At 30.0% G+C, this 26,534-nt stretch overlaps 1 protein-coding gene across 5 annotated transcripts in view; it reads left to right on the top strand.

Annotated features, from left to right (window-relative positions):
• The window catches only part of LOC126739372 (caskin-1), a 576,780-nt gene that overhangs the window by 367,344 nt on the left and 182,902 nt on the right, over nt 1–26,534 (top strand). The window contains exon 1 of one of the 5 annotated variants that reach the window (XM_050445023.1): nt 4,141–4,578. The exons of 3 other annotated variants lie outside the window; for them this stretch is intronic. In XM_050445023.1, coding sequence (XP_050300980.1) covers nt 4,464–4,578 — 115 coding nt within the window. In that variant the 5' untranslated portion in view covers nt 4,141–4,463. Of the gene's footprint in view, nt 1–4,140; nt 4,579–26,534 lie in introns of those variants that run through there. One more of the 5 variants, XM_050445020.1, reaches the window with a different exon arrangement.

The following is a 26,534-nucleotide window of genomic DNA, read 5'->3' as shown; positions in this document are numbered from 1 at the left end:
ATTACCACAATGTGTGCCAATGCTATTGTTTTGTGCTTGTTGGCAAGTTGTTGGTTATTTTACGGTTAGTGGCTCAGAAGCTTTTTTTGAAAGATTTAAAAGATTTTGAAAAATGTGAATCAGAGTAAGGTGTTTGTTGCTGCATGTTTTACAGCGAAATATTAAACAACAGTTTTAAAGAGGGTGAGATAGATGTAGATAATTTAAGCATTACCCATTTTTATATACAAATGATAATCGATTATGAGATCATTGCACTTAAAACACTTAATATTATGATTAGTTTGAGCATTACTTTCCAAAGCGAAGGCTAAAAAAAGTATAAGTAAACTTTAGTTTAGGAAGGTAGTAAACTTTCTTGGTTTACTATTGGCTTAAACCCCAGAGAAATTATTAAATTTACTGTTTTGCTCAAAATAAGATTTATTACTTTTATTAAGGCTTGAATGCTGAACAGATTTTAATGCCTTTCATTTATTTTCCAGAAAAATATATTTATATATAAAAGTCAAAAATCAGATGTAGTTGACAAGTTTTCTTACAGTGTATAATAAAATTTCCTTAGAATCAATCGATTTTTAATTAATTTAAATTACTTATGTATTGAATCTAACTTGTATAAATCCAAGAAAACTTAACTTTTTTACATTCATAATTATATAATTTTAAATATACTAATAACAATTTTTAGAGGTCTCCTTAAATGTCATAGCAATTTTTGTTTAAATTTCTTGAATAATTTTTTAAATAAATTTTTTCTGGATTTTCCAGGGTCCAAGGTTTTGATCGAACATTTTTATAGTGTTTAATCATTATTTTTCCAAAATATTTAATGAGAATGCAGATGTCAGTTCATAGATTTGCCTTTATTTTTACATGAAACTTGCAATTTTAATGGTATAGTAATAAAATTATTATTAACAATAATTTTTATTAAACATCAAAATTTTAATATTAACAATTACTTAATTTAAATAAAATTTTATTTACATTTTAATTATATTCAAAATTAAAGTAATAATTATAATAATAATTTGTAATTAATTTAACAAAATAAATTTAAGGTTTAATTTAATTTTTTTTGAATTTTTCTTGGATTCCTTTACAGCATATTTGTTTGTTTTCTTGGATTTATCAAAGTTAATATAATGTAGGCGAAAACTTCACTGTTCTTTAATTTTTATTGAATTTCTTAAAATTACTATCGATTCTGATTAAATTAGCTTAGTATATTATTATTTACGTTGTAAAAATTGTTACAGTCTTTATAAACTTAATCTATTCTTGATTTTTTTTAAATTTTATTTCAATATTCTTAGACGTACTTGAAATTCTATGGATTTAGACCTCAGAATGTTAATTTTAAAAGTAACTTAATTTAAATTAAATTTTATTTACTTTTTAATAAAAACTTTGGATTTTTATTAAATCTTTTGAGTTTTTCTGCATATTTTCTCTACAAGTGCAAATTTTTCAACAAGATTTAATAAAGTCGAGTTTTTAATAATTTTTTTTAAGGCAATTGATTTTTAATTAAAGTAAATTACTTAAAACCGTGAAAACTAAATTAACTATTAATTAAAACAACTTGGATTTATCCATACAGGGTGTCCCGAAATTACATCGCAATATTTTACCAGCATCTTTGTCTAAAAATAAGACAAAAACGTCATATACAGGAATCTTGAAAAGTGAATCGTTTTCATGTTACAGGGTGTTTTACAATTCCTATTGAAGATGGTTTTTTGTTAATATTTTCGAAACGCCTGGCCGTTATTTTTCGAAATTTTTATCGTATACTACTGTTATTGTTGCTAACTAATGTTATAAAATTTTATGCTAAAATGTATACAGGGTCAGTAAAAATTAGTGGTCAGCAAAGATAAAAATATCATAACTCTTTTTCTGATTATTTTTTAATTATTTGGATAGTAAAATGAAAAAGAACCAACATTTTTACATAAAAAGGGTACTCTTGTCTTATTTCGTTAGAAGCCTCCGGTTTCGAGAAAAATATTTATTAAGTTTGAAGTAAATCATGACTTAGTATTAAAAACTATATATAAAATAAAAAATAGTAGTTGGCAGTGCTTGTTGACAATTTGTTTATTGCTTGAATTCTATTTGTGTTTTGATTAGCATTAAAAAAAATGGGTCTTTGTGTAAATACTCTCGAAATCCATTTTCTATTTTAAGGGCTTCTCGCGCAATAAGGTGTAGGGCAAGATTATGTCCCCAACAAAATGGCAACCACTTCGAACGTTTGTTATAATATGTTCTCTTTTGTTTGTTTGTTTTGTTTGATATTTTTAGATTTTTTTTTAGCTAATAAGTTAATGGTTTGAATTTTTATCAAATATTTACACATTATTTACAATTTTGAAATAAAATTTTAAAAAATAAAAACAGTTTTTGATCTTAAAATTAAGTATTTCTAACAATCTTATGTTATGTATGTCATTATACCTGATGATTTGTAAGATACCTTTTAATTTTATTAAACGTAATCAAAAACAATTTATAGGTGTAGGTTGCAAAACATTTATGTCTGATTATTTCAAAAACGGCCGCTCCTATCGAAATAAGACAAGAGCACCATATTTAATAAAAAATACTGATGAAAAAGACATTTTTTTTGACATTTTTGACCTTGCTGACCACTAATTTTAAATGACCCTGTATACATTTTAGCATAAAATGTTATAAAATCAGTTAGTAACAATAACAGTAGTATACGATCAAATTAAAAAAAAATAAGGACCAGGCGTTTCAAAAATATTAATAAAAAACCATCTTCAATAGGAATTAAAAAACACCCTGTAACATGAAAACGATTCACTTTTCAACATTCCTGTATATGACGTTTTTGTCTTATTTTTAGACAAAGATGCGGCTGGTAAAATATTGCGATGTAATTTCGGGACACCCTGTATATTAACAAAGCAATTTGCTTAAATATAGAATATCCAAGAAATTCAAAGGATTGATTTGACTTTCTTTAAAAAAAAAACTTAAATTAAGAGCAAACATTTTTGTTAGAAATTAAAATGTGAATGACGTATTTAAAAGTTTAAAAAAATTCTTTGAAGTTAATAGATTTTTTTGTATTTAAATTATTTCATTTGACTATAAATATAAATTTTAATTAATAAAATATAAATTTTACTATAAATATATTTGGTAGGATGAAAATGTTTGTGTTTTAAATTTAAAATATGTACCTATAAATTTTCATTAAAAAAAAACCCTGGTAATATAGGAGTACGTAAAATTAGGTTTTTTATTTATGGTAATAAACGCCTAATCTTAGAACATTGAAAGGCTTTCAATGTTCTAAGCGCCTAATTATTGAAGTACACAAATTGAACGAAAACAGAGGTGCCAATAATTGGGCAAATGTGGGTGCCAATATTAGGTTAAAAGTGCCAATCATTGGGCAATTGGTCCCATTTCTAGATTTATTTAATTATAATGAATATGACCTTTTTTACTATAAATCTAATTTTATTTTTCGAAAATAGTATCTTTGGCGATTCAAAAAATTTACCTCAATATTAAGGAAAAATAATTAAAAGGCTTAAAAATCGGACGCACAGAGAGAATTTTCTTTAAAGTGCCAACCATTGGGTAGTTTACCCTACGTTAAAAAAATATATAAAGAGTTCATAAACAGTATAATTTTTTATAATTTAAAGCACAATCTATTAAAAATAAATATTTTTTGACGACATCACTGGTAAAGATTACTTGTGTCGGTGGACTTAACAATGCGATCGAGCGGCGTTGCGACATTGTTGCCTTTTTCTCTAATATACGTTATCTACATTTATTTAATGCTGACTGCTTTATAGAGTATTTTACCATATTTTATGACAAAAAAAATGCTTCATATTTTATTGCAGAGAAATAATATTGTTTTGCTCCTTTTAAAATATGCATCATTGCATCAGAGATGCAAGCAAACAAACTGCCCATATTTCCATGGCAATGCTAATTCTAACCTTTCAATGCTCTAAGATCCAGACAGTAATTCCAAAATGATATAGGAAAGAAACAAAAAAGTTGAATTTCCATTCTTAACTTTAAAAGCTACAAAAAAATATTTTAACATTCTTTTCATGCCCCAATAGCCATACCCATAAACCACCACCCCGTTTAAATACATTAACCAGACGTTGTTCAACATGTTCTTCCCTCGTCTCGAATTCACCATTCTTCATCACTTCCGACCTTAGCGGGCTTCTCGCCCGAACCAACAAATACCCAGAAAAAAAAAACGAGGCCCTGAAGATGACCGATAACGAAACGAACCCCACACGCCCGACGACTCGAGTGAATTGCCGTGACCGTGTGCCGCGCTTGGGTTTTAGTTCGCTTCCTTCGACGATAACACTCGTTACGTGCCGGTTTGCATCCGAATAGAAATAAAAACAGTTCGTGAGTGAACGAGTTCTTTTACTAATATGAGTGACGAAATACATTTTAGTGAGGTGACTTATCACAGGAGTATGTTAACGTGTGAGGAGGAAGAAGTTGTTTTGAACTTGAATTTGGCGCGCAGGTCGTTTAGGCATCAAGGTTCGCTTTATTTATTTTATTTTTTTTGGTGTATGGTGGGTGGGTTATGTATGGTTTCTGAGCGATACATAACTTTGGGTTGGTGCATGAGGTAGATTTAGAGTTTTTTGTACTTATGTCATTTAAATCGACATATTTAAGGCAGAACGATACAAGCACTATTACGAGAGGGACAAAAAATCATATAAAATTGTTTGTTTTACTTTTAAGCTGTTATGGTTATTATTGAAAAAAAAAAAACTAGAATTTTTATTAAGTTTCTTTATTTTAACTATAATAAGTTATACAGGCTGTTTCAAATTCATGCTTGAACATGGAGATCTCGGAAACTATAAGAGATACGAAGATGGTTAAATTGAGGCAAAATTGAGATTTTTTTGATGAGCTGTTTAAAAAATGCTTCCGAAGATCTTCTCGGAAAATACAAAATTTTGAAAAACCGATTTTGTTTTCTTCTTAGATTAAGTACTTCTTATCCGCTTTTATAAGCTTATTTTAAAATAATTTGCACTTTTGCATTGCCACATTTTTGTGCTACATGATGGTGTTTTTAGATTTTTAATAAGACATTTCGTCTTTTGCCAACTATTATCCATTTTGTATGCTTCCTATGGATGCGACTTTAGATTTTTGCATTTTTAAAATCTTTGCAAAATTCCCCTTTTAATGATGTATCAAAAGTAATATTTTTTGTTTTTAAAAATTTGAGTTTTTAGAAAAAACTAAATTTGTCGCCGTAGGCTGTGCATAAACTGACAAGACAATAAAATAAAAAAATCGAAAATCATTTATTGTCTTAGATACTAGAAACATAGCATAGACACGTCACGATTGCTATACAAAGCATTTCTATGGTAAATGTATGGGTATTCTTTATTTACGAATTTGTCAAAATATATGAACTTACATATAATAAAAATAAAATAATATACAAAACAATAAACATTAAAAAGTTCTAACATTTTAAGAAGGTTTCAAAACTCTCCAACCGTATAAAAAACATCGCTGAAGAGCAGTGTTTTAACTTTAGTTTAAAATAGCGATTTTGCCATTTTTACATCTGTATTGTTATTTAAACTGTCAGTAAATTGAACACGTTTTAAATACAAGATAGGAATACTTTAGGGTTACGACCTTATTATTGTCAAAATACCTATACATATTTTAGAGACTAAATTAATCTATTTGCTCAAAAAAAAACTAGGGAAACTTTATTAGTAGTTTATTTAATATTAGGCTTCTTGATAAATAAACTATAAATTTAACAAAAATTAACATTTATCTTAAGATAAAATTATATTAAAAGCTCAAATTGTTACCGCTGTATACCAATCCGTCGTCTAATTAACCTAATAATAGTTAACAGATCTCCTCAATATTTTGAAATTATATGCAAATATTTTGAAAACGGGTTGTCATATAGTATACCCTTTTCTCTTAAAAATCATTATTTTACCAGTTACTTTAATAAAAAATAATAAAACTGTACTAGTAAGAAAGTTATCGCATAAAACAACGTGTGAATATGGTGTACCTCTACACTTTATGTCAAAAAATAGAATGAAATCATATTTCTCATTCAAAAAACGCTCGATTTCCCGTTTTTATATCGATATCTCATCCACAACTTGAGCTATAGAGAAAAACAGATTCAAAAATTGAACTTTTACACCCTGTATCTTATTTATGAGCGACATTTTACTAAGGCATATTTGACTCAACATCGATATTTTCACGAGTTTAACGTAGAATTGCTTTTTGGCGTATTCATTCGCACCCTGTATATCTCAGAGACACATTTTTTTCGGGAATGAAGGAGTGTAAGTCACCCCTAAATAGTTAAAAAAATAGCATAGTAATTGGTAATTATTTTGTTACACCTTCTACCTTGGTGAGTAAATAAAAGATTATAAAATAAACCCTATATGTCAGAGATGCACGTTTTTCAGAGGATGAAGGCGTGTTAACAACACTCAAATATTTTAACAAATTATCGTGTATTGGCTTTTCCTATAGGCCCTCTCTACGAAGATACGGCCTCTTAAAGACGCCGCTGGAAATCGGTTTTTCTTGAATAACTTTTGAAGTACTTGGTATAATTTAATAAAAATTTTACATGATCAACACTACTAAGGATCTCTTAAAACGGAGTCCTTAAAACACATTTACCTTGTTTGTTTTACCAGTAGCGGACTAGTTTGTACATTATAATGCTTAATTTTTTTTTCTGTTTTTGTACCAAAATCTGTCTATTTTTTTATATAAATGTATCCAAAAATAATCTGATTAGTTTTGGATATATTTTTATGATATGTACCTATACTTATATAAAAGTAGTGAGATAAATAAAAACATTATTTGTATTGTTAGTTAAAAGTATTACATTTTTCTTAGAACTTTTGCACGCAGAACTTTTTTATATATTACTAACTAATTTTCAAAATATAAAAAGAAGTTTTTTTTAACTGTAGATTTCTTATATTACACACCACGTAACTATACTAAATATATCTATACTAGATTTTAACCATCGTCAATATCAGTCTTATTAAGTTCATCAGATAACTGATTCAGAACATTTCAATGTTAAATATTCTGCGTAATATTCAGTCCTTATAAAATTTTATAAAATTTTCTTATACATACCGGTACATACTGTCTACGTATTTCAAATAATGTACAAATTTCGTTAGTACCCCCGTTTTACATCTTTTTCTTCTTATAAATAACAAAAACCTTTGGTAGTTGATTCATATAGAGACAAATTATACACTACAAATTATCATTTCATTTCAAATATTTTTTTTATTATAATAATATTCTTAGATAGAGCCACTGTTTTCGGTTTAGTGCTCTCCCATGATAACCGAACGAATTGCACAATTTTCCGGCGCCTTCACCATTTGCCATGGTCCACTAAGCACCTCTTATTTTCATGCTGCATTGCCTCCTTCCAATGATTACTGTCTGCGCCTAACAGCGCCAGCGCCTCCTTTACTGTCACTGGAACTTCATCTAGAAAATGCTCATCAGTTGGTCACACGGTTGACCGGTCACGCGGTTGACGTTGGTCTATTTTTCTGAGATCTTCTAACAGCAGCTCAGTAGCGGATCTAAGGAGGCGACAACAGGGGCATTTGCCCCCTTCCTTCAGTACTTTATTTTAAAATGAAATTTTAACACAGAATAAGAAATAAGAAATGAGACTTTGTGATACTCGATGGGTAAAACGGCATGAAACTTCTATATATTTCCAAAATAATTTCGTATTTATCATAGAAGTACTAGAAAATATAAAGAACTGGAATTGCAATATTTTTAGCCCTAAGGCTAATATTTTTTTAAATAGTTTACTAATATCTCCATTTATAGCTGCTTTAAACCGCCGAAAACCTTATCACTGATATTTTGAAATTAATAAAAACCAAAAAAGAAAACGCTGATATTTATTTCAATGGAATATAGAACATCTCAACTCAGGCCGAGAGATTTGACATAACTTTACAAAAACCCACAATAGTGCCCCAGCAAACAAGAAGATCAAATTATAATGTGGTAACGGTTGAAGAATACTATCGGATAAGTTTATACATTCCATTATTAGATTATATAATTTTAGATTTAAATTTTCGTTTCAGTAGTGAAGCAATAACAGTTTTTAATCTTGCAATTTTATTACCAAGCAATTTACTTAAATCCGACGATGAAACAATTAATTCGCGTGTAAGTAATCTGTGGAAAACCTATAATCACATTTTCTCTAATAACCTGTGGAACGGCATTTAAGTCTGTAATTATGCTCTGGAAAATGAAGCTCGTAAGGGAAATCGACAACAATCGAAAAGATAAAAAAGAACTTTCTCTAATAGATATTTTTAAATTGTGTAATAAAATCCAAACTGCAGCAACTTACTACAAATTTTAATTTTACTTTTCCGATTAGTGTAGCGTGTCAGCTAAACGCACCTTTTCAGCTTTACGCAGATTGAAGACATGGCTGAGAAATAGAATGTCACAAGAAAGACTAAGGTTTAGCATTAGCAGCTTAGGTATAGAAAATATAATTAATCGTTTTTCAAAATCAAAATATAGATTAAATTTTGTGTTGTAATCTACCTATAATAAAAAGTGTATCTATTATTCTGGCTTTTACTAACAATATACCTATGTTTATTTATACTTGCCCACTGTAAGAATTATACAAACAACTTAAATATGTATACTTATAAACGACTTTTATTTTAAGCAATTCTCATCAACATTAACAGCATTTATACTAGCAACTGCCCCCCCCCTCCCCCTTAGTGAAGTTCTGAATCCGCCTCTGTAGCAGCTGTATCAGCAATGGATATGTTAGGTCTGTCTGGCTCATCGTCACTACCTTCGGAATCCACTTCATGTGTAATGTTTGTCTGAAGACTGACCTTAAGATGAAGGTAAGCTCTCGCATAAACTATCCGAGCAACTACTTTGGACGCTATTCGGCTCTGTGTTATCTCTTTTCGCCCCCACTGGAACTAGGTTCTCTCCTGTACAGATGACATCCATTTTGTTGCTTTTCATACTCTCATGTATGCTCACATCCCTGCTAATGATCATACCATCAGTATCTGGGTTATTGAAACGGTAAGCTTTTCTGCGAAATCAATGAAAATGTACCTAGAGTCCTTTTTGTCAACTTTTAAACATCGTTATTTTGATACATGCAGCATGAAAATGCTACCAAAAATGCGTAATCTTATTAAGTTTCTTACCAATCCACAACTTATAAGGCGGTTTTCCATGTAAACCACTGGCAACAAATTTTTTTTTTGAGGTAGTTAGATGTATTAATAGTCTCTTCCCAAAATCTCTTCGTACTGTTCAACCAGTATCAAAGGGTAGACACCTTGACTTCTCCACCAGGGTGCTGTTTTGCTCTTATGTGTTTTTTTTTTGCTTTTATTTTTATATTAGGTTAATAGATTTTTGAAAACTTTAGCCAGAAGGAAAAAATATGTTGAAATGTTAATTTTATTTGCATTTTATTGGTATTTAAGTATTATTCTAATAATATTTTCATTAGTTGTTTTAAATTGTTAAAAAAATCGACTACTTTGTAACATTTAAATTATGTTAAACATATATATTGCTTTGCGATTTTTTAAATTTATACTTTACAGCTTTAGCATCTTCAAAAAAAAATGGAAAAATCCATTTAAACTATGCACTAAGTTATCATAATTTTAGCAACAAGGGATTTATTTTAATTTTTATATATTATTAATTTAATTTTAGATTTTTGAGGAAATACCTAATAATAAAATGTGAGTCGTATTCATTTAAATTATGCATTGATCCATTTAAAATACCCATTTATATTATATTATTATAAACTTTCTTTTAACTTTGTTATATTTATTATAGTTCTGAATTTTTATGTAATAGTATCCAATTAAATTATGCACTTTTTTTTAGTTTTTATTTTCGTAGCTGTCTTACAACTTTAACAACTTAGCAATAAGAGAAAAATAGATTATATTGATATATTTCAGGTTTATTTATATTAAGATAGTAAAATGTGTATGGTGTCCATTTAAGTTATGCATCTTATAATAAAATGTTAAGCTCTTGTAATGCCTTACAGGCTTTAGCAATAAAAAAAATCTTGAGTTAGTGTTTAGTTTTAATTAAATATATTTGAAATAATATTTTCTTCACGTCTTTTACAAGAAAAAAAATATAATGAAATAGTCAATTAATTCAATTATGGTAATAATTACTCTCGAAGCCACTTAAATTATTGAATTGAGCAAATTTTAATAGCCTTAGGGCAAATCACTTAAATTTAAATAAATTATATTAAGTTTTAGTATAGTTCTAAATTTTTTATGTATTAACAGTGAAATGTGTGCTATCCATTTAAATTATGCAAAATTGTAATGAATTTTTTTGGCATTTCTTTTTGTATTTTCGTACTGGCTTCGCCAGAAGGCAAAAATTAGTTAAAATTTAAATGCATTTATATATTAGTTTATCCTGTAGGCACCTTTGTAATGTCCTGATTCTAAGAAAAAATAAGCAATTAATTAATTTGTAATTTTTTAATGACCCTTAAACCAATTTAAATTATGTACAACTAAACTTGAAAGTTTTAACTGGGTTAGCATAACGGGAAAAATCACATAAAAAAATAAGGCAAATTAATTTATATTTTGAAAAATTGGTCTTTTGGTGTTTAATGGTGTATATTCCTTAAAGAAACTGTCAAATTTACTGTTGAAACTCACCTCCTTGATCAGTACAAAACACCTCGACGTTTCTACCTTGCTGTTTATCCGACATGGCTTTAAATTGTTTGAAAAACTCAAAATCACTTTTGGCTTTCAAAAAATAAACAAAAGACATTTTGGTGGAATTATCTGCAAGGAATAAAAAATATTTGAATCTACCAATGCTCACAGTTTCCATAGGTCAACATACATCCCCATGGATAACCCAAAGCATCTGCTTACTTTGTGTACTCGTGGGTGGTTGGGAAATGTAGCCTGGCTTGTTTACCTTTACAGTAGACCATATAATTTGAGTTGTCAATTGTTGCCACACCTTTCAGCTCCAAGCCACTAACACAATGATTCATTCCGTTCAAGTCCTGTCTATTTATGTATGCCAACCTCCTGTGTCTATAGCTCAACATCATCGCAACTGGCGAATATACACTTTTCGGCCTTTAAGTTACATTCCTTTAACTAGAGAACCATCGTTGCTAAAAGAAATTCGATTTTCTTTTAATCTAAGCTCGCTGGCCGGTATAAAAAGTTTGTTGTAAGTTTAGGCACGCACAACACATTATAAATGAAAATACTCTTATGCATTTTATTTATATTACTAATAAGGCCTATAATATATTACCTGAGCATTTCACATTAAGTATGTCTTGATTGGCCATCGTAATCTCCTTTATACTTGTAGTTTTCTTGTCATACATCCAGGCTTCATTTGGAGAAATATGGCTGCTGGCATCAGAGTCAAGATAAAAATCATTAATTGAATAATTTCCATTCAAAAATATATTACTAAAGGATACTAATTTCTTGCTTTATTAGGGAATTTGGCCATAAAATTCCACATTTCCAGGACCTATTAATCTCAATGAGTTTATAAATTGGGCAACAGACCAATTTTCCTAGTCCAATTCCACATCCTCATAAAGATTTTGTATCTTATCATAGGCCTCTTCGCCATGTAGTATCCCTACTTAATTTTTTTTTGCTAAATTTGTATAATGAATATTTAATAAAGGCTATCTTTACTTATGTATTTATGTAGTATATTTTACATGCACATAAAGCGACAGATCCAGGATCAAATTCTAGGTCCAAGAATCATGCACAATCGTAATGACATTAAATTTCTGGTCTGTAGAGAAAATACAAAACATGAAACGCAGTAGAATCTGAAAAAAATTGCAAAAATTTTACGTTTAACTCATTTTACAACAAACATTCGCAGGTCCAAGAATCATAGACGATGGTAATAAAATTATGCTTTTCCTCGGTAGAGGAAATATCTACAGAAAAAAAAGATATTTCAAGACAATTTATGCAGAAAAAAGTTTAAAAATGAAGCCACTTTAGACATGAAAACCCTTTAAAAACGCAAGAATCATGGACGGTTCTAATGAACTTTTTTTTCATCCATAGAGAGAATATTAACATAAGAAAAATAATATTTCAAGAAAATTGACAGACAATGACTAGACAATAAACTGCGGTATCAAACTAAAAAATGAAAAAGATACTTATAACTCACTTACAGAAGAAAAATACGTAAAGTAAGATAAATGAAACACACAATCTCCCTGCACTCATAAAAATACTTAAGTAGAAAATATTATTTTAAGACAATACTGTGAGTAAAGTTTTCATCTTGTTTGCTGACGACACAACCAAACTCTTATGGTGTTTACCATCAGATGTTCAAGAGGCTTTTAGTATAACAAAATAATAAATTAAAGATTGGTTTGTAACAAATGCATTCAGTCTGATATGAACAAACCTAAACTTTAATCCAAGGAATAACCCTGTTAAATTAGTTTTTGGGATAAAATGGCGTAAAATCAACTTTTATGCAACGTAAGAAGAAATTATGAATAGAAATTAACTTTTTAAATGCGATAAAAATCCTTAAAAAAGTGACTTTTTTGAATAAATAATCCTTTAAATCCCATATCTACCCGGATCACTCCATTTATAATGTATCGAGATTATGTTTATTTAATACCCGTATCAGTTATCAGCCATTTTATTAGGACACTTTATACAAATACCCGATAAGAAATCTAAACAAACCATGCCTGATAAAGCATTATTGCCCCCTTTAAAAAAAAACTGTTATTTTGATTCTTTTATACGTTACGTAACGATAGTGTAAATTTCAGACTGTATGGTTTCCCATACATTTTTTCTTCTGCTTTAAAAAAATTAATAAATAAACAGAAATTTTGGCACCGAATAGTTAAACAAACATCCTGTCCATAATTGCTAAATATATTTTTAACATATACTCGAGTTGGGTTTCGGTTACGCCCCGGACTGTATAATAAATCGACCGAACGCTATTGGGAGTTTCTTAAAAATCTGGATAACAAATGTCGGAATTTGGGTTAATCCCATGTTTTTACTGGCCATTGTTTGACATAACTATTAAGTGGTTTATGTGCAAAGTCTCCCACATGAACATTTGTTAAGTTTGTTTTGACTCGGTTGTATATTGCAATAGGATATTTATCAGTTACTTAACATATATATATATTCTTAAAAGTTATATTAGCTTACCATTTTTTTTAAAATATTTTTTTGTTTATTTCATTTAGCAATTAATTTCGGTCCATTAAGTTGAAGTAAAGTATGTGCGCCGAAAAACCAGAGATTATTTGCAACTAAAAAAGAAAAAAACTTTTCTCTTTCAACAATTTTTATTATAAATTTGTTAAAATAAGATTGACTTCCCAAATTTAGGTACCAACAATGATGTTGAATGATGATCATAAATATTCGAATTATAATATTTTAATGTCAAATAATATGAGCGCGATTATTTCTAATAAGTGGCTATTTTGGTGTTTGTTTTATTTCTATATTTTATTTAACAAAAATTATTTCAATGCGGTTTGTAATTTTGTTTTTTATAGGATCTTTATATCTTATATTTTTTTAATGTAGGAAGAGGCGTACGTCAATTAAATTCAAGAGCTAAATATATGCAATATAACAGTTTTATTAAACCGAATTTCATGATTTATGCAATAACGACCAACTTTTCGATAAATGCAACACCAACTGAAACAATTTAAAAAATACGTGATTTACTAAATTAAAAAAAAAATCAAAATGCTTAAACAAGTAAAACCTCTTTACAAAATAAAAAATAAAACTCAAAAATAATGAAGTAATAGATTAAAAAGATTCTCTTAATTATAGATTTATATGATAATATATAAGTGTATAAAATTATATAATCAGATAATTTAATTCCCAGTTAAAAAAATTATTTTATAAACATTAAAAAACACTTAAAACTAAAAAACTAAATAAAAGACACATAAATATCTATATGCTGTATTAAATGGTAAATAAATACATTTACAACAAGATAATGTAATATATATATATTTTTATTAATTTTTATAAGGTTAATATTATACATAGGCAAATAAGTATGTAAAATCAGATAAATGTAATATAAATAAGTAACTAAATAAGGTTCTCCATATAGATACAAAATTATAATGTTAGAAATGAATTATAGTCTTTATTAACTTTAGTAATAAAAATTACTATTAAGGCCTCAAAGCCAATTACTTTGTTACTGTTTTTAAGGTCTAAAATAAAATGTTGTGAAAAAAATGCTGATTTGAAAACATAGTTGTCATAATCATTTTATTTTATTTTTCTTGCTTCTCGTTATTATGTTAAAATTGTAATTTAATTCTATTGTTTACATAAGTATTCACATTGCTTATTATGAATAATTAATAAAAACTAATCACATATTGACGATGTGGCTCACTTTTTTTATTTTTCTCTTGATGAGGCAAATTATAATTATTTTTACAAAACAAATCAGTACTCTATTGTTTGATCCTATTAAGACGACTTGCATATACATACCCACCATACTGTCCGTATTCTAATTTTTAAATATTATTTATTGCTTCGTGGTTGTTACATTGCAAAATACAAGAAATTGTTTTTAGTTAACGTGCTAAGGCGTTTTCGTATTATTTTGATACCGCTAATGTTTACTACGGCTGCTACAATAATTGTTTAAAGTGAAAATTGATTCAGATAAATTTTCAGATATAAGGCTTCTAAAATCCAGTTGGCACCCCAATCAACATTTGACCTTAACCGACTTATTCTCATTAAAAGTCAATAAACTCTAAAATCACCAAAAGAAAAGATATGAAATAAATTGCATCATACTAAGGAAATAATTTCATACAATAGCTGTTTGAGGACAAGATTCTATAGATAAAACTTTTCCAGGTATCAGGCTCCAAGTCCAGTTGATAACCCAAATAACGTTCCTGCTTAACCGACTTACTTCCATTTAAAGTCAAATAACTCGAAAACTACCAAAGGTAAAAATATGAAGTAAACTGTATTATTTTGGGGAAATAATACACTACAATAGTTATTTAAGATATAAAGTGATTTAGATTAAACTTTATTAAATAGCGGGTTCCGAGTCCAGTCGTCAACCCAATCAACGTTTTTCCAAATAGCTCGACAATGACAAAAATAAAAGATATGAAATAAATTGCATCATACTAAGGAAATAATTTTATATAATAGCTATTTGAGGACAAGATTCAAACACAAAAAATGCACAAAATTAAAATTGCTTACGGTCGTTTAAAAAAGTTATATCAATACAAAAATCAGTTACCATCAAACACCAAATATTTGCTTTGCAATTTGCTTGTACTGTCTTTGGTGGATTATGCAGACATTGTGTATGGTGACTCACTAACCGTATCTCTGTCAAGGACGGTGCAAAAACTGCAAAATAGTTGTATGCGTTTTCTTTTAGTATATCGTATGACCAAATTACTCCTTATCTAAATTCACATTTTATTTTAAATATGAGAAATAGAAGGAAGTGTCATATGTACAATTTAATTTAAAAAATAATTAAATCAAGTCAGCCGCCATATTTAAGGGACTTGTTTTTTCACCATGATTATATACACAATGTAAGAAATCCAAACTTGATTAGAATTCCATTTCATCGAACATCAGGTTTTAAAAAATCATTCCAGTATATAGGCATTCATATGTGGAACAAGTTACCGGATTACATTAAAAATAGTCCACCAAAGAAATTTATTGCATATGTTAAAGAAATTCTTCTTAATTCTCAACTAACATAGGCATTTTAACAAATTCACACCACCAAATTTTTATTAAAAATGTAATTTAATTGCAACCATATTATTTTTGAGTTCTTACTTTTTAGAGCAACACTGATCTTGTAGGCATAAAAATAAAATTTTAAATGGTTCATTTTCGAATACCTATTCATTTTTGCGTCGTGCTGCCCTGGTGTTCCAGCCTTGGCTCGTGTTTTTTGCTGCCCTTCCTCCTCTCTGCCTATTGCACAAATGGTACCTATATTAATGTAATTGATCTAGTGAATTATTACCCTATATTTTTTTTGTTTTTAGCTTTTATATGTTTTTAGGGTTTAATAACTTATTTTCTAAATAGTTATAATTGGAAAAGTCTTAAAAGAAGAAAGTTCTTGTTTTAGTTGTAATTAGATTAGTATGTTTTAAAGGTCTGAGCAGCACATGCGCGCTAGCTCGTGTATGTGTTATCGGTTGTTTTTAGAATCGCAGTTCAGTCCACATTACTCTTAGCATTGTGTAAATTCTTGTAATAAAAAAATGTATATTTTTTGTACAATGTTTAAGTGGTAATAAAAGTCTTTTAAATTTGAATTTAAAATTCTCTAGATAAAACTTTTCTAGGTATCGGGGTACAAGTCCAGTTGATAACCCAATTAACGTTCCTGCTTAACCGACTTACTTCCATTTAAAGTCAAATAACTCGAAAGCTACTAAAGGTAAAAATATGAAGTAAACTGTATTATTTTGGAGAAATAATACACTGCAATAGTTATTGAAGGTACAAATTGATTTAGAATAAACTTTATTAAATAGCGGCTTCCGAGTCCAGTTGTCAACCCAATCAACGTGTCTCCTTAACTGACTTACTCCCGTTAAATGTCAAATAATTCAAAAACCATAAAATATAAAAATATTGAATAAACTGCTACGTATTGGAAAAATAAAACACTCCAATAGTTATTTAACGTGCAAAGTGACACAGATTAAACTTTTCCAGATATCAAAGTCCAAGTCCAGTTGACAACCTAATTAACGTTCCTGCTTAACCGACCTACTTCCATTTAAAATCAAATAACTCGAAAACCAATAAACCCAAGAATATTAATTAAACATTATATATTATGTTATATGAGGGAAACATTTTTTTGCTAGTTTCGCCCCCCTGAGGGCAAAGCCCTAGCGGGGGTGACAAGGGCCCCCAAAATTTTAAATGGAACGGGGGGGGTCGAGTGATACCTTATTTTGAAGGTATTTTTATGTGGATTATAACCCTAAAGTTTTAAATCGTTACTATTTGCCTAGTCGATACAGGGGCTAATAAAAGTTACAAAAAAATGTTAAAAAGTATAATTTTAAATAAAGGGCTTTAAGATAAAATCAATCAAGTAAATGTTCAAAATGTTGGCCTTTGACTTCCATACAATAATACAGGTTTTGTTCAAACCTTTCCCTTACACTTTGCAAAATTTCTGGGGTGATTTGACGACATTCATCAATTATTCTTTGTCGCAAATGGTCTAGCGATGTTGGCTGACAAGCATAAATTTTAGTTTTTAAATGGCCCCGTAAAAAAAAATCTAACGGGCTTAAGTCCGGGGAACGAGGAGGCCATTCAATAGCTCCTCTCTTTCCAATCCATTGTCCTGGAAACGTTTGGTCCAAATATTGACGAACCCTTGCAGCATAGTGGGGTGGCGCCCCATCTTGCTGAAACACTAGACGATTTTCCAAGTACTCGTTGTTATTTTCTAGTATCTCCTCTAATGCTGGATGAATTGTATTTTCTAATAACTCCAGGTACATCTCTCCTGTTAAATTGCCAGGTAAAAAAAGGGGCCTACGATATGTTTACCAAAAATGGCAGTCCAAACATTTAATTTTTCAGGATGTTGTGTATGCACCTCACGAAATATTCTGGGATTTGAAACAGCCCAATAGCGACAGTTGTGACGATTCACAGTACTGTTTAGGAAAAAGAGCATTTGTCAGAAAAACATACATTAAATAGAAAGTGTGAATCATTGGCGGCTTGTTCAGATATAGTTTCACAAAATTGTACGGATGAAACTTGTTTTTCTTTAATATCTTCTGAATGCTGCTTCTCTTAATACCAGACACGGTTGATAACTTCCTTGTGCTCAGTGTAGGATCTTGCACAATATGGCCTAAAATAGCTACTTCTGAAGCTTCATTCACCACTGGATTATCCATTTCGCGCTTTTTATTAGCCACAGACCCAGTTTCCCTAAATTTTTGAACCAATTCCAAAATGTACTTGCGATGGACCTGTCGATTAGGGTGTTGTAGTGTGTTAAAGAGCTGGGCAGTTCTATTAGCATTTGTACTATTCCCAAAGAAAAGAGAAATTATTTCAACTCTTTCAGCAAATGAATAAACCATTATCACACTCAATGTTGTAACTAACTTTAAAGAGCTATTTGTTTGACACACTATGATCAGACAACAGTAATTGACAACCACTATTAAACCTTAAAATGTTGCTATAATAACAGTCTCAACAATAGCCAAGAGTTCCCTTGCAGAATTGGCATAGATACCTACGGGTATTAAAAAAAAACAACAGAAAGTACGGTTCACAATGTAGGAGAACAAAATTTTTTGTATTTATTTAACTGCTAAATTTACAAGCGCCTTTTTTTTAATAAAAAATTTTGACATCTTTTTGTAACTTTTATTAGCCCCTGTATCGACTAGGCAAATAGTAACGATTTAAAACTTTAGGGTTATAATCCACATACAAATACCTTCAAAATAAGGTACCTATCACTCGACCCCCCCGTTCCATTTAAAATTTTTTGGGGCCTTGTCACCCCCGCTAGGACTTTGCCCTCAGGTGGACGAAACTAGCAAAAAAATGGTTCCCCCTTGAGACGGGTCCGAGGATTTTTTCGCAAATGTTCTAAGGGACCCAAAATAGGCTTTGTTTCGTTTTCAAATGGCCACCCTATATGTTATAAAAGTTATAAGGAACAAACTAATGCTGATTAAACTTTGCCAGATAGCGGGCTTCAAATCCAGTTGACAACCCAATCGACGTTTCTCCGTAACCGACTTACTTCCATTAATAGTCAAATAGCTCGAAAATCACAAAAGCTAAAAAAATGAAACAAACTGTATTGTATTAAAAAAATCATATACTCCAATAATTATTCAAGGTGCAAAGTGATACAAATAAAATATTTCCCGTTATCAGGCTTTAAGTCCAGCCGTCAACCCAATCAACGTTCGACTTTAACCGACTTACTCCCATTAAAAGACAAATAATTCAAAAACGATAAAAGCAAAAAATATAAAACAAAATGCATTGCATTGGGAAAATAATTCTATTCTACAATAGTTGTTTAAGATGCAAAGTGATCCAGAAAAAGGTTTGCCAGATAGCGGGTTCCCAGTCCAATTGACAACCTAATTAATGTTTGACCTTAACTGACTTACTCCCATTTAAAGTCAAATAACTCGAAAACCACAAAAGTAAAAGATATGAAATAAATTGCATTGTACTAAGGAAATATATACTATAATAACTGTTTGAGGACAAGATTATCCACATGAAACTTTTCCAGTAATAGAGCTCCAATCCCAGTTGTCGAATAAACATTAAATAACCTTAATGACAATCTAAACCGATTGAAAAGTTTTTTTGGGCCTATAACAAATAAACACAAATAAATTTCGTTTATATAGTCCTGGGTATAATAATTTTAACAAGCCTCCACGATATATCATATACATGGTGGGCGTGTATTTTAGGTCCGAACCTCTTTGTGCCTTATAGTGGGTGGCTTAAATATGGGCCATAATTTTTTTTATTTTATTTTCTTTGGGTCCCTTTTGAACTTTACCGGGTCGTTTTGATAAATTACTTCTTGGAAATCGGTCATATGTAAATGTGGTTAAATTATAAGAGGAGAGGGGAGTTAATTTAATATTGCACGCCACTGAACCATCTACCTGCCATAAAATCGAAAATGAAGGGACGAAGGAGCACACACACACGCCCATATACAAAATAACATATTCATGAGTTTCGTAAAAAAAAAACGGACCTAACCTGTGTTACCCTGTCCTTTTTAATTACGCATATCAGGATGTTTGATCTGTGCTGTCGTGAAAAAATTAAATTTATCGATCCTTCGAGAAACCCCACTATCAACTAAACACTTTTCAGGGAAATTAAGCGGGTTTTATGTACCGAAAACACCATATTAAAACCCTTTTAGGCTCTCGAATTACCAATTATGGCAATTTAAATGATACCGAAAGGAAACGTGTAACGCAACCCACACGCTTTTTTGTCTAACTCTGGACCTCCGAGAAGTTGACTCCGTTTTAATCTTCCACGAAACTTATTGTAATGTAAACATAAGAACCACAACAAAGAACACAGGTGAGAATTCTTGGTACTGCCTTACTCTTATTGTTTAGTTGAGTGTAACATCTGAGGGATTATTATACTACAGACTTAGAACGATTATTCCCTTAATATAACGCACTTTGTTTCTTGTTTTTATTTTTAATACTTCTTGAGATCATTGACTTTTTAGTGGGATGATGTTTTTTGATCCGTTAACTGAATTTGGGTTTGCTTAATACATCACAATTTGTTTTGTGATTTTTGCTTTTGTGGTTTTTGAGTTATTTGATATTTAATGGAAGTAAGTCAGTCAAACATTGATTAGGTTGTCAACTGGACTTGGAGGCCGCTATCTGGAAAAGTGTAGTTTGGATCATCAGTAAGGCAGTTAAGAAGGAACGTTGATTGGGTTCTAAACTGGATTTGAAGTCCGCTATTTGACAAAGTTTAATTTGGATCACTTTGTACCTTAAATAACTTTTGTAGTGTATTTTCTCCCCAATATAATGCAGTTTGGCTTATATTTTTAGCTTTTGTGGTTTTTAAATTATTTGACTTTTAATTGAAGTAAGCTGGTTAAGGTCAAACTATGATTGGGTTGTCAACGAGTCTTGAAGCTCGATAACTGAAAAAGTTTTATCCGGATAATTTTGTACTTTAAATAATTATTTGAGAGTATTATATTTTCTTAATACAATGCAGTTTACCTCATATTTTAAGCCATTATAGTTTTCAAGTTTATTTGAACATTCATTGGTTTGTCAACTAGACGTGGAGCCTGATAACTGGAAAATGTTAATCTGGATCACTTTGCTCCCTTAATAACTATTGTAGTGTTTTATTTTTCCAATACCATGAAGTTTACTTTATATTTTTAGTTTTTCCGGTTTTCGAGTTATTTGACGTTTAATGGGAGTAAGTTGGTTCGTCGGAGGCATCTTAGGATCTAGTCGATATAGAAAAACTTTTAAAGTAGACCTAAATTTTAGACAATTTTGTCTGCTTTAAAAATGGTAAAAATATTTTTTCCGTAACAAGCTTAGTTTATAAGTTATATGTAAATGTTTAAAAATTTAAAACAAAAAAACCGTTAAATTTTATTTAATTTTTTTTACCCAAAAATTACTATATCTTGAGATCTATTTAGAATAGAAAAATGAAAAGAGGCTTTTTTGACTGAAATTTCGTCTGCTTTAAAAAAATTAGTTAATTATTAAGTTATAAGCAGATGTTTAGAAAATTTAGAAAGAAAAACAGTAAATATTTTTGGCCTTTTTTTTTCAGAAAAGTCGCTGTATCTTAGAACCTGCTATCTGGTAAAATTTAATTTGGATTACTTTGCACCATGAATAATTATAGCATATTATTTCCCCAATACAATGTAGTTTATTGCGTATTTTTTCTTTTTGGAGTTTTCAAGTTATTTAAATTTGAATGAGAGTAATTTTATTAAGAATAAACTTTGATTGGATTGTCAACTATAATTATAGACTTGGGGCCCTATAACTAGAAAAGTCTAATGTGGATCACTTTATAGCTTTAATAACTATTGTGGTGTACTGTTTTGCAAATACAATGCAGGTTGTTTCATATTTTTAGCTTTTGTGGTTTTCGAGTAAATACGGTTTTAATTGGAGTAAGTCTGTTAGAGACAAACATTGATTGAGTTGTCAGCTGGAAAGGACTTTGCCATCTAGCAAAGTTAATTTACATTACTTTGCACTGTTAACATTTATTAGAATGTATGATTTCCTGAATGCAATAAAGTTTGTTTTATATTTTTATCTTTTGCCGTTTTTAAGTTATTGGACTTTTAATGTGAGTAAGTCTGGTAAGGAGGAACATTGATTGAGTTGTCAACCGGACTTTGAGCCCGATAACTGGAAAAGTTTAATCTTAATCACTTTGTATCATAAATAGCTATTGTAGTATATTATTTCCTCAATACAAGACAGTTTATTTTGAAATTTTACCTTTTGTGTTTTTCAACTTATTTAACTTTTAATGGGAGTAAGTCTGTTAAGAATAAACGTTGATTGGGTTGTCAACTGGACTGGGCGCCCGATAACTGGAAAAGTTTAATCTTAATCAGTTTGTACTTTAACCCAGATATTGCCACTGTTCTTCTAAAAGCCATACCTGCTATTTTGCCAGAAAAAAAATTTTTTCACTTATTTTTAGAAGATAAGAAGTACACCCCTGGCCATAAAAATAAAATAGAAAATTATTAAATTTGCCTTTCCGTGAGTCATTTGCGAGAAATTAGGTGTTCTTTTTAAAGGAGAGTGGCATAATGCACTACTATATAATTTCGTAAATATTTTGTTGATGGCTTATCTAGTTAATAAAATATGACCATAAGTAAGTATATTTATTTTATTAGAAATCTTAACACAAAACTTAACTCCTGCTAAAACTTATTTTAACAAAAAAATATCCCCGTAACATACTAATAAAGAGCCCTTAGAACAAAAAAAACTTCAAATAAACTATTCTTTTGTGTGATATAGCTCGAAACAATCTTTGGGATGTAAGGCTACTTTACACTTTTTACAAAAAAAGTTGCTTTTTTTGTTTGACACAAAGCACAGCAAGTTTGCTTTTCTTGGTAAGCAACCAGATGTTCCACTCCATCATATTTGGAAAAAGCATGTGCTTCTTTTGGAAGTTTGTCCTTCCTTCCGATTTCTTTTTGAATGATTCCAGTGTTCCCACCGCAATGGACCGTCTGAAACTAAGATGATCCATTTTTTCCATCATTGAATTTGTGAAGACGCCACGAGTTTTGTAGAGCCATATCAACAAGATGACTAAAAAGGGGGAAGTACCATTTTTTTCCTCGAATGGATGTTCTGTATAAACTTATGTTTTGGTCTGCCCTGTCTACTCCGCCCATGTTTTCGTTATATATTGATAATATGCGGCTGTGGGACGAGAATCACCTTGTTACCTTTCTTAGAAAATCTTTTGACTTGTATAGTTGGAAAAGTCATAGAATAATTGGAAGCGATATTGACAATACTATTGTCATGCCACTTGCAGACCACAATTTCATTCTCTTCTGTTGTAGCATAGTCAAAATTACCACGGGGTTGTTTCTTTATTTCACTGACTGTCACTATTGGGCAATTTTTCGTTAAATGATTTTCCCAAATTGTTCCGGTACCTTTTACGCCTCTAGATTTTAATTCAGAAAGCAGCGGCAACGACGTAAATAAATTGTCAAAAAAGACAATTGTAGCCACTTAGTAACAATATTCCAATAAAACAACGCATTTCATCCTTTGTTATATCAGCATTACGATTATTACTACTGGCGTACAAATTTGTGTAAGTGACCAGCAAGTTTATCATTTCATCGTCAAAAAATAAAAAGAACGTGTCCACTGGCAACTGTTGTTGTTTTGGCATACAAACAGCCTCCCAAGTAGTTAAATCAGAAGTGATGTCATTTTTGGTCCATGAAAATTCATTTTTGCTTTCGCTAGCTTGGACATTTTTTTTCTTTTTACAAGACGAGATAATGGTAAACTATCTTCACTATCGGAGTCGGATGTACTCTCAGGATCAACATTTTTAACATTTACCTCAGCATTAGCTCTAAGTTGTCCTCCAGGTAGGTTATTTATGTCCACGTTACCTTCATCGCCACTGTCTTCATCTGTTATATCATCGTTTTTAGGTGGGAAAATCACTATTTCAGTGGGAACTGCGTCATCACAAAGTTCCAACTCCTCTGCCTCAGCTAAGAGTTCGTTGAGAGTCAAAGGTCTTTTCCAGTAATAACTAAAAAAAAACAAATCTTTTTAATGCCAACAGACATAAAATAGACAAATATTTAGGCAACACAGACGATTTGAGCATTATTAGAAAATATATTATTTTTTTATCGAGCTATGTATTTTAAGTACTTAAGTATTTTAAAATATAACGTACATGGAAAAAATGTGTGTCTTTCTGCATTTTTACACCAAAATAAAAAACTATATGTTTACAAAACAACAGTCATTGAAAACTAATGCCGGCCACCAAACACGTGTGCAACTAAATACACATTAGCGAAAAAGTAGTGCCATAGTAATATAGTAACTTAGGTTGCTCTCCTAGAGCAAAAGTTAAGTTACGCTACAGGCGCCTATTGATCGATGGCTTTTAAAAGTACACTGGCTAAATATGATGTCACTTTTTTTACTAGTTCTGGCGTTATCTGGGTTAAATAACAATTGTAGCATATTATTTCCCCAATACAATGCAGTTTATTTTAAATCTTTACCTTTTGTGGTTTTCAACTTACTTAAATTTTATTAGAAGTAAGTCTGTTAAGAACAAGCATTAATTTGGTTGTCAACTGGATTTGGAGCAAGATTACTAGAAAAATTTAATCTTAATCACTTTGTACCTTAAATAACTATTGTAGCATATTATTTCCCCAATACAATGCAGTTTATTTCAAATTCTTACCTTTTGTGGTTTTTAAGTTATTTAACTTTTAATGGAAGTAGTAAGTCTATTAAAAATCAAACTACGATTGGGTTGCAGAAAAGTTTAATATCATCATTTTTCACCTTAAACAAATTTAATATTATTGTGTATTACTTATTTATTAATATTTTCCAACAGGCCAAAGCCCACAGGGAAATCAAAATTAGCAATGCAAATATAACACATAAAGTACTAAAAACTAGCAAAAAAAAACAAAACTATGGAACAAATTATTCATCGTAACCCAAGTTGAAATTAAAATCTATAATATAAAAAAAAATCAATAATATTTTAAACAACAGGGTACAAAACAGAAAAAGAAAAAGTCAACTCATTATTTTTTAATACAATACAGTTTATTTTTTGTATTTTTCAAGTTATTGTTTTCAATGTGAGTAAGTCTGTTAAGGAGGAACGTGGATTGGGTTTTCAACTGAATTTGAAGCCCGATAACTCTAAAAGTTTTATCTGGATTAATTTGCACCTACAACAATTAATTATTATTTTCCTATTGCAATTTATTTCATATTTTTTACTTTGGAGGTTTTTCAGTTATTTCTCTTTTATGGTAACAACCAAGGTTCACAATGGCTTCTCATTTGGGCTTATAGCCAAATAACTTACACAAATCCGTTAATACCTCTAATTTTAGTGTGCTTTTCTCAATTTTTCTCATTTGTTTTATAGAAAGTCCCCACAAACTGGTCAATAATAAACAAGATTTAGCTGACAAACTAATTAAAACAATATCAAAACGCCTTAGCACGATCAATTAAATCAATTTCTTGTATTTTGCAATGTAACGACCACAAAGCAATAAATACACAGATCAGTGTCTATTAAATTAAAATAAGAAGCAAATTAGTGTTAAATAAAACCGTCAATATCCTGTTAACTTAATCGTGATTAAGTGGCTTTAAGACTAGACTAAGAAAAGTCGCGTATAATATATATAAAAAAATAATAAATTTTATTATTTTACACGGAAATTCGTCTAATGCCCTTTAATAACTATAATCCGAAACCGTTTAAGCATACCCACCCACAAAAGCTACACTGAGCCCTTTTTTTTAATTCTCGATTATTTCTTCGTTTTTGGGACTTTTCAACCGAGCAGGTAGAGAATCTATAGAAAGTTTTGTCGGGACTTCGACACGGCCAAAATGGACTGTCAAAATTCTTTTATTGGGATCGCAGGTTAAATTCGGGTTCATTGGCGTAGGTATTAGGAATTTTATTGGGGTGTTATTGAAAACTGGTATCAATAACTGGACTGTGCCAAAAAACCCTGCAAAATTCATAATTTTTTATTCAATCTATACTAATAAATAATTAGATTAACACTTGGCAATATTTACTCAACATTTATTGATTTGTGCAGCGAAACGTATTGCGTAAAGTCCATAAAACACTACTCATTATGTCTTGGCTCAATTATTCTCCCAAATTACCCTTCAGCCAAAAAAACCATACCGTCGATCCTTATCTACATCAATTGACTAAACAAAGAGAGCACTACTGCCAAATCGGCGCAATAAGGAAACGGAGCCAGTTAAAATGCCACGGTAATTAATAAAGCTGCATATAAAGGCGATATATACGTAATGATAAGTAATAAACTAAATAATATTATACGAAACTACACGTGGGATGATTTTAATAGGCGAGAAAGTATAGTGCACGGGAGAATAATTATAATAGTCG

Source organism: Anthonomus grandis, chromosome 8, assembly GCF_022605725.1.
Source record: "Anthonomus grandis grandis chromosome 8, icAntGran1.3, whole genome shotgun sequence".
NCBI classification, from domain to species: Eukaryota; Metazoa; Arthropoda; class Insecta; order Coleoptera; family Curculionidae; genus Anthonomus; species Anthonomus grandis.
This window is presented reverse-complemented; position numbering and strand designations above follow the sequence as displayed.